This window comes from Acanthochromis polyacanthus, chromosome 14 (assembly GCF_021347895.1).
Source record: "Acanthochromis polyacanthus isolate Apoly-LR-REF ecotype Palm Island chromosome 14, KAUST_Apoly_ChrSc, whole genome shotgun sequence".
Lineage (NCBI taxonomy): Eukaryota > Metazoa > Chordata > Actinopteri > Pomacentridae > Acanthochromis > Acanthochromis polyacanthus.
Genome location: NC_067126.1, coordinates 32,222,724 through 32,234,844, shown reverse-complemented (window position 1 = coordinate 32,234,844; position 12,121 = coordinate 32,222,724). Strand labels below are relative to the sequence as shown.

Genomic DNA, 12,121 nt, shown 5'->3' with positions numbered 1-12,121 from the left:
TAAAATAGAGCCAAAAATATGTGGACACGTGAGACTCAGATGGTTATCAGCTTTAAAAACCAATATTAATAAACCACTATAGCTGGTTCCGCTCTTCCAAAAAGGATTTTTACAAGATTTCTAAACCTGGCTGCACAGATTTTTTTCTATTCAGACACAAGAGCACAAGTGAGGTCAGCTGCTGTTGGACATTAAGGTTTATCTTGCATTTTGCACCATAGTTAATTGAAAAGATGCTAAATGCTATGTTCACTTTCCATGCCGACTGGTCATCTAAAATATTATTTTGCATGTCAGGACGTGGCATTTTAACTACTTTTCGCTGGAAGTGATGGGTTTAACTCAAACTCTTGAAGCAACCTCAAATCAAAGCACAGAGGTGTCCACATACTTTTGACTGCATGCTGTGTTTATGATGCAGTTATGCTTTCGTTACGAGCAGCACATAGCACCAGCATGCACCGTTTTGCTGCATAAAGCAGATAGCAGGGCAGCTTCAGCTGAGACTGCATGTGTGCGATTAGATCCTACGCTGCACCATCAGTCCACACTTGGAGGTGGAGTTCCCTTCTCCTGGCAGTGTGCTTTGTGTTTGTGAATCAGCCCCGGGCTAGCACCACACTGACACTCTGATAAATCATTGATCTCTCGTCTGGTTTTGGTGCTGGATATTGCTGGGAGGAGCAACGATAGCTGCTCCGCTCGGCCCGCTGAGATCTGACGCAGGAAGCCATTAGTTTTATTCGAGTGCAAAGTGATCAGCATATCTGCGGCAGATGGTTGGTTAAGACCTGTGTGCGTCTTTGCGTAGGTGTGAGTGCATTTGTCGGGCAGGGGAGAGGGGAGAGGAAGAAGAACAGAAAGAGTGAGGGGAGAAAGAAATGCAGTGTGTGGGTGGCACCTGAGGATCTGGAGTGAAAAACCATTATACAAACAAAGCAGCAGGAGATGAAATTCTCAAGTCAAGGATACATTCAGTTAGAGAATGAATGTCTTTGTGTCATCTGATGAGGTTGCAGCCGCTCATTCAGAAAGCAACCCCAAGGAATACTGTTGGAACTGGAACAATTAGTGTGACGTTTAGAGTCAAATATCGGATGTGAATAAAATAAATATTAGCACATCATGCAGCCATTTGCCATTATTATTCACTTTAATAAAAGGTAGTGAGTCTGCAACAGTCAGATGATTAATTTGGTAAATTTAATGAACATCCGCTCAGAATAATGATACAAGCCAGATAATCACAGTGAATAACAATTTTGCTTTTGATTCTGCCTGAATTGTTGAAAATATCAGAGAACTAACACATCCGAGTTGGTTCCAAATAAGCAAAACATGATTTAAGTGAGCACCCTCAGGCCAGAGACCGACTACTAAAGCATAATTATATCGACACAGTTTTAAAAACAGATTTCAATTTGTTAGATTTTGTAGTCTGTGGAGTCAGGATTCGGCATTCTCCCCTCTCACCACTGAATCTATTTTTTCTATGTTTTTATCCATTGATTTTTGTGCTGCAACACTGAATAAAAGTAGTTTTTTGGCAAGGATCTAAATCAATTACGTTTGCATCAGTATTCACCACCTCCGTGTCACTATTTAGAGTTAACCTCTTTAAGCTTTGTATGTCTGTAATTTCTGCTCCAGCTCTGTCAGGTTTCATCCACTTTATAAAAAAGGCATTTTTTTTCCAGCTGCAAATTTTCAATTAGGTCGAGAGCTGGACTCTGACTCAGCTACTCCAGAGCGTTCACATTGTTGTCTTAAGCCAGTCTTGTGTGGCTTTGATTTAGTGAGTAAAATCAGTGAAGTGCCTCTTAAAGACTGAGGAGATTATAGCTCTGAAGAGGATTTTGAGTTGAGTTTGATATAATTCCTCGTAGGTTAACGTAGGGCTGAGCTGGTCACAGTTCAGGTCTGACCTAAGACTTTGTGAAGCCCTAAGCAGAATGTGACACCACCTCCAGTGAATATACTGCACTGTGCTATCACACAACACTGTGGGTCATCTATGTAAAGACTGTGCTTTGTTGCTGTCTTTGGAAAGTGTTGTATTTAAAGATTATGTAGTAACCATGGGGCTCTGAGCAGACATTTGCTTTGCTCATGTTTGGGGCCACCTGTGCTGCAAATTAGCCCATCGCAAATTAGCTAATTACAGAAGAAGCGATGTATTTGAAAAACATCACCCCCGTACTTTAAATTTCACGGCACCATAATGAAAATTGTCCTTAGCTGCGACACTAATTAATTTCCAGATATATACGTTGAAATTGAAATGTCATCGTGGCAGGTCTGCTTGACCTCCTGTAGATAAATGAGTATGTTAATGTGTTGTGTAATTACTTTTTATCATAATTCCTCAGTGACAATAAAAGTCGCTCGCTATCAATTAAATGTTTATGCTTTATTGCCGGAGCCTTTTTAAATTAGGTAAAGAGAGAATCCATCTAAACAGGGAAGACTGCTGTCAAATAAGAAGGTTTCAGTCCCGGCACAGCATTGAGGACAATAAATGGAATTTTTAGATAACATTAATTAAATGCCATTTTTATCATTTCCTATAACCGTGTGTCACTATAATAAATATAGGCTTTCAATGAATATGCTATTTGGAACAGATTTCTACAATTTTTGAACACGCTGTTATTCTATTCTGGCATTAGAGTGTGTTAATATCAAGCTTAAAGGCTTATTGTTGTGTTTCAATTGTGTTCATAAACAGATTTTGTGTTGCAGGTGTCGCCCAGGTGCTGAACAGACTCGATGGGAAGCCATTCGATGATGCAGACCAGCGTCTCTTTGAGGTATTACACCTGCTTCTGTATCGTTTCTATGTAAAGCATCTTGCTGGCATTTTGCTGGAGTTGAGTATTTCTGATCCTTTTCTTAGGCGTTTGTGATATTTTGTGGACTGGGCATCAACAACACCATCATGTACGACCAGGTGAAGAAGTCTTGGGCCAAGCAGTCCGTGGCTTTGGATGTAAGAACATCTCATTTGATTTCCTGCCTCATATCACACTTTGAAAATGAAAATACGCAATTTCTTCCGCGTTCCGAACAATGTCTGCTTATATCTGCGAAAACATCGCTGTGCAAACTGCTTGTTGACTTGAGTTGATTTCTTGCTGCTCCTGCTGCTGTTTGTCATGCCTGTATGCTCATTGTGTTTACATTAGCTTTATGCGCTCCCTGAGATGATTTTAACTAGTCTGTCCCATCCTATCCTATTTCTTCCTCTGCTCCATTCGCTATAATCGTATCTTTACTTTCCCTTCTAGTCAACATATGCTCAGGGGTGACACATTTACCCAGAAGTCACGGGGAACAACAGCTGCTACATGGAAAATAGAAAGCCTCTTCCCGCTTATTCTCTCTGGGGGTCTTTTTTGTAGTTGGCTCCTTTTTTTAGTCTCATATTTCCACAAGAATGTACGCATGCAAAAAGTGCTGATCTCTCTTTGTAGATAACCTTCTCACAAAGGTTTTATTGAAAATTAATGAGAGTCAGTGAAAAGCAATCCCTCATCTGCCCTGCAGTATGTAGCCATTCAGCACTAGTCAGCCTTTACAGTGCGTCCTTAGATTACAATAGGGAGCTTTCAGGTGAATTATAGTAGTTAGCTTTGCTGTTTGAGGATGGGAGAAGAGGAGGACAGATAGAGACAGATCGTGCTTTTAAATGGGAGACAAAATGAACTAATATGTAGATACACTGCTGCTGGCAGCGCTGAATAAACATGAGCGTTTATGATCAAATAAGCAACTGCAGGTCTGTGGAAGGTATTTCTCTGAGGGAATGAGGGGAACACGGCGATGGAATCGGGGCTGACATCGCTGCTCTTGTAGACTGTTCCAGAGGCGAGTGTTAACTTCCTCATCTGGAAGATACACTAAAATGCACTGATACCGACGAGCAGTATTTTCAGCCACAGCTACTGGTTATTTTAATGAGTTGAAAAATACATTGAGTGACACTGTGTCATTATATTCACAGGTTCTTTCTTACCATGCCACCTGCTCCAAGACAGAAGTCGACAAATTCAAGGTAACCGATATTCACTGCTGTCATCATTACATTTGACTCAGTAAACCCCATTTCTTTGCTTATTAGTAGTGGAAAGTTTCAGTTTTTAAACTCTGAGCTCTAGATGGATGATACAGTCAAGACATTGCTTATTATGAAGGCTTTATCCTGTAACTGTAGCGTTTATAGGACAAAATCCTGTATTTTTCTTATTCTGAACAAATGCCTCAACAAGGTCAAAACCAACAATGAATTTATTCTACTGGCAAGTATTGCTTGTGCAGCAAAAACCTAATATAGCTTTTTACTCTGTGCCACAAACCTAGATTGTTGTCCAAAAACACATGACCCACATCCCCACAATGGATAACGTCATCCTTCATTGCAAATATAGCCACTGTAGTTTATTTTGACACTGCTGCTAGAAGTAGTCACTAGAGGACCAAATGTATATTAAAAGTACTATGTGCAGTATGTGCTTATACATATGGTTGATAGTTGTGACGCCAACATGCCAACAAACATAGCAGCTCCCAAACAAAGGCAAGAAAAATGACCGCAAGCTAGCAAACATGGAAGCCAACAACACGCAATGTAATATCGATTTGTAAATGTTTTCTAAGGAAGGGTCATACGAAATGAACATATAGCATGTTTTGGTAAAGTGTAAACATAATGTTGTTCTGTAAATTAGCTGTGGATTAATGTTAAGGACAGGTTTACACCTGCGACGATCACTTAGCCCTCTGACTTTTAAGCAGTTTTTGGATGTTTTTTGGTTTTGTCACATTTCCTGTCACAATCGACTCATTTTTTCACTGCAGTATAAAGTGCTGCACCTCTATAGAAACACCACAACCATGGCTAGAATTAGAGAGAACTTAAAAATCTCTTTAGCTGCCATAAATAATACAAAAACATAAAAACGAAACTTGAAGTTCTTTAAATATGTATTATACAAAAAAGAAATAAAAGCTGGAACATGTAAAACAGTTTTCTAAGTGCGCATAGATTCTATCAGTAACAGAACAGCTGATGTAGTTACCTCCGCAAAGGAGGTTATGTGACACCCGGCGTTTGTGTGTCTGTCTGTCTGTCTGTTAGCAAGATAACTCAAAAATGCCTGGGCAGATTCAGATGAAATTTTGAGGGGATGTAGACTATGGTAAGAGGAAGAGCTGATTTAATTTTGGTGGCAATCCGGAAAGGATCCTGGATTCTGGATCACTTTGAATTTTTTAGTATGTTTTAGTATGTGGTCCAAAATATGACAAAAACATCATAGGTTAGTATGTCGTCCAACAAATTGGAGCAAGTTGTCCAGATATCTCAACTAGTTAAGAAGGTGATTCATAAACAGAACTGTGTCAGAGATGCAGGTTTGATTCCAGCTCATGATCCTTTACTGCATGGGTTTCCTGTTTTCCTCTCTATCCTTGGCGGAGGTCTGCACTCTCTGAGTGCTTTTCTAGTTTTTTAAGATTTCAGCCGTCAGAAATGACACAACGACTGAGCAGCCTTGGATGAGTACTGTGCTCTCTGAGTGCTTTTTTTGTTTACCTTAATTATGACTTACCATTTGTATTAAGAAATGCATTGTTTTTGAGAAATGCAATGTTATTTAGTTAAACAAATGACCAATTAAAGAAAACTAACTTAAAAAACAGATTTATCTCTGATCTAGCTTAGACAAGAGTTGTTCATTAATGCACTGCCAGAAGTTAGTTTGGTAGGAATCGCGCCCATCCCAGTTTTGCTATTACATAATACTGACATATTTGACAGATTATCACAGTAGTTTAAAAAGAAACAAAATGGCAAACATGCTACAATATTACGTGACTGAACTATTTACAACAATATTCCTTAATCAAGTATCACAAGTGCAAGTCTGTTAAGGCAAAATATTCAGATGAGAAAAACTAAATTTACTATTAATGTTGTAAGTGAATGGAGTCATCAGATCACAGTAGATGATGACAGTCTCCACTATTGTGTACATGGAACCAGTTGTGGTGAAATCACTCACAGGTATTGATTAATGGTACAACAGTATGGGAAACAACAGCAGTATCAATGCTCCAGTGCGTGCTGCTTCAACATCAGACACACTTACTGCCAGTGCAGTTTAGTCGACCCTGATCTGGTTTGAACACAATAATCAGGTGTGGGTTCAGTTTAGCTGAAACGACTCCAACCACAGCTGAACTAGTCAGTAAGAAGTGGCCAAGCAACAGCCCCAACTTGTTTTCATGTGTTTCTTGATTGTTTTCAAGAAAACTAAAGCTACAACTAAAAACAGTCCCCCAAAATACTCTATCTGCTCCTCTGTGAGGCCTTTTGAGAAAATACATGAACTTAAAATAAGTGGTGGTGACCCCTTTCTAAAGACTTAAATTTTAAGTAGGGAGAAACAGCCTGATGGTGAAGCTTTGTTTTCTTACTTCACACAACAATACAGATGAAAAAGAACAGGAAAAGGCTTTGTTGGTTTTGGTCCTTGATGTGACATTTTCTCTCCTGTGGTTTTTGAACACTCTTGGTAGCAATTTTTGATGTTCAGGGTTGCTCTGGTGGTGCAGATAATTATGGAAAAAATCAGTCCAAGATGTAATGCTTTAATGCTTCATAGCTGTTTCAATTAAGACATATCAACGAAAACATTGAAAACTTTATGTCTTGGAAAGAGATGGAAAGACGGAAAAAATTCTGGGTACTTAGCTCATGATGCATTTGGTTTGCTCGGTGTCGGTTTGCTCTTTAATTAAGATATTTTTTCTCTAATTAAATAACAATTTCTTATTAACTTTAATGGGAAAGAAAAGAAATCATTATTGGCAGCCTGTCTCCTAGACTTAATTTTGAAGTTTCTCCAAACAACAACTGCGGGAGCACACAAGCATAAATATGGGCCGAGAATTCCCCCGTGACAATAAACTAATTGTGGCATTTGAAATGGATTACTCCAATCAATAAGCAATCATTCTCAATGCATTATTTATAAAGATGGAAAAAGAATTGAAAATATCTACATTTTTAATTGGCGTGACATTTCTGAAATATAGATATGACCTATTTTCCTGCACTTTCATGTGTTGGATATTCCCCCGTGGCCATTACCGCATTGTAGGATCCCTGCTCTGGTGTACTTGTGTGATCTTTCAGCCCCCTCATCCAGCCCCAGCACTCTGCCCCCTGCCTTTTTCTCCCCCCACTTTCTTTCGTAACTGCTCCACATTCGGAGCCTTGTTGAGTACACTTGCCTGGGATTCCACTGGAGTGCAGTGACAAACAAACCAGGTTGACATTTCGTAACCCGGGGCTGTGAATTAGGAAAAGGAGGATACCTGCTGACCTGACAGGCAAATGTTTGTGAGGGGGAAACATGGTGGCTGTCTGAGAGGAGAGACAGGCTGTACTGAAACTATAACACACATTCGTAGAGGTCTTTGACTCACTGGCACAAAATGCACGTCAGAAAGCTTGGAATGGTCACATTATAAACGCTGATTAGAGGCAGGACCCTGCTCGGATTGTGCTCATTAGACCGCATTAAAGATAGAAGACATGCCTCAGTGTGAATACGGTTAATTGGAATCCTGTATGCGTTCTGTGTTTTTGTTTTTGTTTGAATAACAATGCAAAAAAAAGAAAGAAAAAAGAAGCGTTGATGATGATTACTATTGCACAACAACATTTGTCAATGAGCGCAGAAAGTAAACAACAGTGAAATCCTTCAGTAAAGCTCCCTCATTAATCTTAACCCTCTCCAAATGAGGCCTCAGAGTCTTAATTAGCATGTCTTCATATTTCCATATATCATCTGAAAAAGGCACACCGTCCCCTGACCTCGCCATCTTCTGCTCTGTGAGCTCATATTCTGAGTCCTCCTCTGTGTTTTTCTCCCCGCCGTGATGAAACAGGCTGCTAACATTCCCCTGGTCTGCGAGCTGGGCATCGATAAGCTCTCCTTTGATGATTTCTCCCTGGATGTTGACGCCATGATCACGGCCGCCCTGAGAATGTTTATGGAGCTGGGAATGGTGCAGAAATTTAAGATCGACTACGAGGTGAGGCCACTGGCTCTCCTCGTCCTCCCTGCTTTTGTATACTTGATTGAGTTTGCTCACGACGACTGCTGACCCATGTGCTCATCGCTCTGCCTGTCTTCCCCTCCAGACACTGTGCAGATGGCTGCTGACTGTCAGGAAAAACTACAGAATGGTTCTCTATCACAACTGGAGACACGCGTTCAACGTCTGCCAGTGCATGTTTGCCATGCTAACGGTAAACATCAAGATGACTGTACATCACTGGATCAGTTGTCAAGTTGTCAGCATGCTCGGTTAAGGCATTGATCATTTAACAGCACATGCTCGTACTGTCGGAAAACATTTTCTTTGAGAAAGCTCTCCTTTGGTGTGAGCAGCAAAACTGATTCTTCACTCTAAATCAACACACACAGTTCACAGACATGAGAGTTTAGTTAATTCTATGAACCCCAAGCAGTTTTTTTTTCTCCTCTCACATTTTTATTGTAATATAAGGGTCAATATATAACTTAGGGACTTTTGAAGCCCATGGGATATAACTTGCATACATTTTTATTAAAAGTAAAAAAAAAACTAAGGTTTTTAGTGTTCATTATGATCATGTCTTTACAAATTCCAAAATTATTTGTTATGGAAGCAATCACTTATTAATAAAAAATGACTGGATATCACTAAAATGTCAACTAAATAACCGTCCCGATTTAATATCAAGCACCTTAGTTCAGTAACAAAATGAGCTTATTCAAAGATTGTTATGATTGTGTTCTTTTTTTTCGCATGTCAAAAAAAAAAAAAAAGATTGTGTTCTTTTTATGAAGTTGGGATAATCATGACGGATATTTCTTTTTTTGGAAACATATCAAATTTTATATGGAAAATAACAAATTGTATCGGTGTCTGAGAAATCCCTTTTAACTAAGTTACCCATTACAGAAACACCTCTCAAGAAAGTGTGTTAATTCCAGATCACATGACCTGCTCCACATGATGTCATTTCCTCCTGAAGAAAAGACTGGAAAGACTCCAAGGTTTTCTGAGTTATTTAATATAAGGTAGTGTGTGAGTCAAGTGTGGATTCATCGCATGGCAACAGTTTTACTACAATATCTTTCTAAACAGTGTTCAGTTTCAATTTTACTCAATTCTATATATAATATTTTAGAAGAATATTTCTGTAAAAAATGCCATGTGGTGGTTGGTTAAAGGCGGCCATGTTGATTTAAGGCCTGAAAACAGCAAAAATGTCAACTATGTTACAAAAAGTCCTGCAATTATATATTGACCCATAAAGTCTTGCATAACCATGGTTACAGGTCGAAAGAACTCAAAAATGCATTTTCTGCAAACACAACAACAAAAAAAACGAAGTTTATTATTTTTGATTTATTCAACAAAAGCTGAAAAAAGCTCCACATAGTATAGAAGTTTAGCTTGTTATATTTTTAATTTGTTCCGTGCTTGTTTCCTATCTGCTTGGTGTAAACACAGTCTACAGTTCAGCCTAGTTGAACCAAAGATTCCCAAAACATTTGTCATGTGATGTTTTGCACAGCTGAGTTAGTTACGCTTTTTACAGTTGTGCTGAGGATCACAGAATTTTTGTTTATTACAGAACCTGGTTAGTGCACATTTTTTTATTATTTGTTCATTTTTAAACAACAGATGTCGAATAAAGTGATTTTGATGAAACATTACAATTTTACATTTAGATTTGTGACATGATCAGTTTGAGGGAGGTTGAAAATCTTCCCATTCTTTCTGTTTTTACAGTGTCTGACTCTGATAAATGGTGTAATTTTGCTGATTTTTTAAAAAAAAGATAGCCTGGCTGTCAAACCTGCCAGTGGGTTTTGGGGTTTAGAGGGTTAAATGAACAAAACAAAAAGCGGAGCACATGAGGAGGAGGTTAGAACTGCTGGAGCTGAGTGCTTTACACAAGTACTATGCATTAGTACAATATAGAAACACTTTTACCTTATTTCTAGTTCACTGCACTTTGGAAATATTGCACAAAAAATACATCGCTGTGGATTAAACTGGTGCTTCTCAACACTTTTGACTGTGTTCAAAACAGCAGTATCTACTTAGGGCCTCTTGTCACATTAAACAGTAACAAAAAGCGAAGCTGTTAGGAAACCTTTTCTGCAGCTTATGCATAGATGCATCATTATTAACAACCAGCAGAACCAGTGCCTTTACTTTAAACCATTAGGCCCATGATATGTTCTTTGCATTAAGGATTTTTGCATTTTTCCCTGGAGGTGAGGGAATCAGAGTAAAAGTGAGAGGTGGTCTCAGGTTGCAACAGCTTCGCTCTACACCAGCATGAATATGATAAATGAGCCAGTGGTCTTCAGTTTATTAGCATTTTGTCGTTTTGTTAGGTAGATACAACATTTCACTTTCACGTGTGTTGAAATCGCTGCGATGTAAATGGTGACTCATTGTGTTACGAACTGTACAAACAAGCAGTTCTGTGCAGAGATGTTTGTTTGTATAGAAACCCCCCAAGAGAATGGCTTCATGCGGTTCCAGCAGGCCTTTACCTGATCAGGTCCTTGGGGTAACACACTCTCACACACATTTACACACTGACAGGCGCACAAGCTCTTATACAAACGCCACAGTGTAGTTCATTTAATCAAGCGCAGCATTAATGCGTGGCGTCCCATCTGAATTGATTATTGGCAGAGGGAAATGAAATAGTAGTGTGTAAGCTGTTCTGGGCCCCTCCACTCTTCTGCCATGTGTTTTAATGAGTGGGCTGAGGGCCCTGCTATCTTCGCTGCTATCCCCACAATGACCTACAGTGACTCACTCAGCACATGGCCTCCAGAACCCATTCATCCAAGCCATAAATCTCGCAGTGTGGCTGTGGTCCCACTGGCATTTCAGGAAGATACAGTTTTTTTAAGATGCTACTGCTGCTGTTGGAGTGTTTTTCCATTTTTATTCAATGTACTCCTTGCAGCTTCACAGAACATGCTCATACAGTGTGTACGTGTGTTTTCTCATTTGCATCCTCTCCTCTGTGCCAATCAGACGGCGGGTTTCCAGGAGACTCTGACAGAGGTGGAGATCTTAGCGCTTATTGTAGGTTGTGTGTGCCACGACTTGGACCACAGGGGCACCAACAACGCTTTTCAGGCAAAGTATGTGTTCCCGCTTTCTCCTTCTGCCGCTGCCAAACACGCACACATCAACGCGCTGCCTCCTACACGCTGTTTATAGTGTGTTTTTCCCATCTGCAGCAGTCTGCAGCAGTCCAGCCCAGATCAGCAAGAGTCAAGTGGGAAGTTGTTTAAGGCTTATATAAGAGTCTGCTTAGCGAAGAGAATGTAAACACTGCTGACTCGGAGAGTATTTAGTTCACTGGGTAAAGTCACTATTAAATTACCTGAAGGAAATGTTCTTCTGCCCTCACCAAGGTTTTGATAGTAAAACTGATCTACAATGACGATGGAAACAGGAAATTCATGAGCTGAATTCAAAATCTTAACTAGAAAAACATCATGCTAATTAGGTTTTTGTATTTTTAGTTGTAATCTTAAGTGATTTTGGTCCCAGTTTTTGTTGACTATAAAGTACAACATGATTCAGTTGGGTCAATATATAATTGAGAAACTTTTGAAGACCATGGCATATATATTGCATACATTTTCCATTAAAAGTTAAAAAAAAAAAGTTTTTTGTTCATTTTGTTCATGTCTTTACAAATTCCATAATTATTTATGATGGAAACAATCACTTATTAATAAAAAATGACTGGATATCACTAAAATAACTGGCAAGACTCCAAGGCTTTCTTAGTTATTTAATATAAACTAGTGTGTGAGTCAAGTGTGGATTTATCGCATGTCAACAGGTTTACTACAATATCTTTATAAATAACTTTCAATTTTACTCAATTATATGTATAATATTTAGAAGAATTTTTCTCTAACAATGCCATCCGGTGTTTAGTTATAGTTTTTATATGTTGATTTTAGGCCCGAAAACAGCAAAAATGTCAACTATGTCACAACAGATCCCGCAA

General features: G+C 39.1%; 1 protein-coding gene across 1 annotated transcript in view; it reads left to right on the top strand.

The window, feature by feature from the left end:
* The window catches only part of pde11a (phosphodiesterase 11a), a 45,811-nt gene that overhangs the window by 17,279 nt on the left and 16,411 nt on the right, over positions 1 to 12,121 (top strand). The window contains 6 exon segments of the mRNA XM_051959103.1: positions 2,743 to 2,810; positions 2,897 to 2,989; positions 4,004 to 4,054; positions 7,957 to 8,103; positions 8,213 to 8,320; positions 11,128 to 11,237. Coding sequence (XP_051815063.1) covers positions 2,743 to 2,810; positions 2,897 to 2,989; positions 4,004 to 4,054; positions 7,957 to 8,103; positions 8,213 to 8,320; positions 11,128 to 11,237 — 577 coding nt within the window.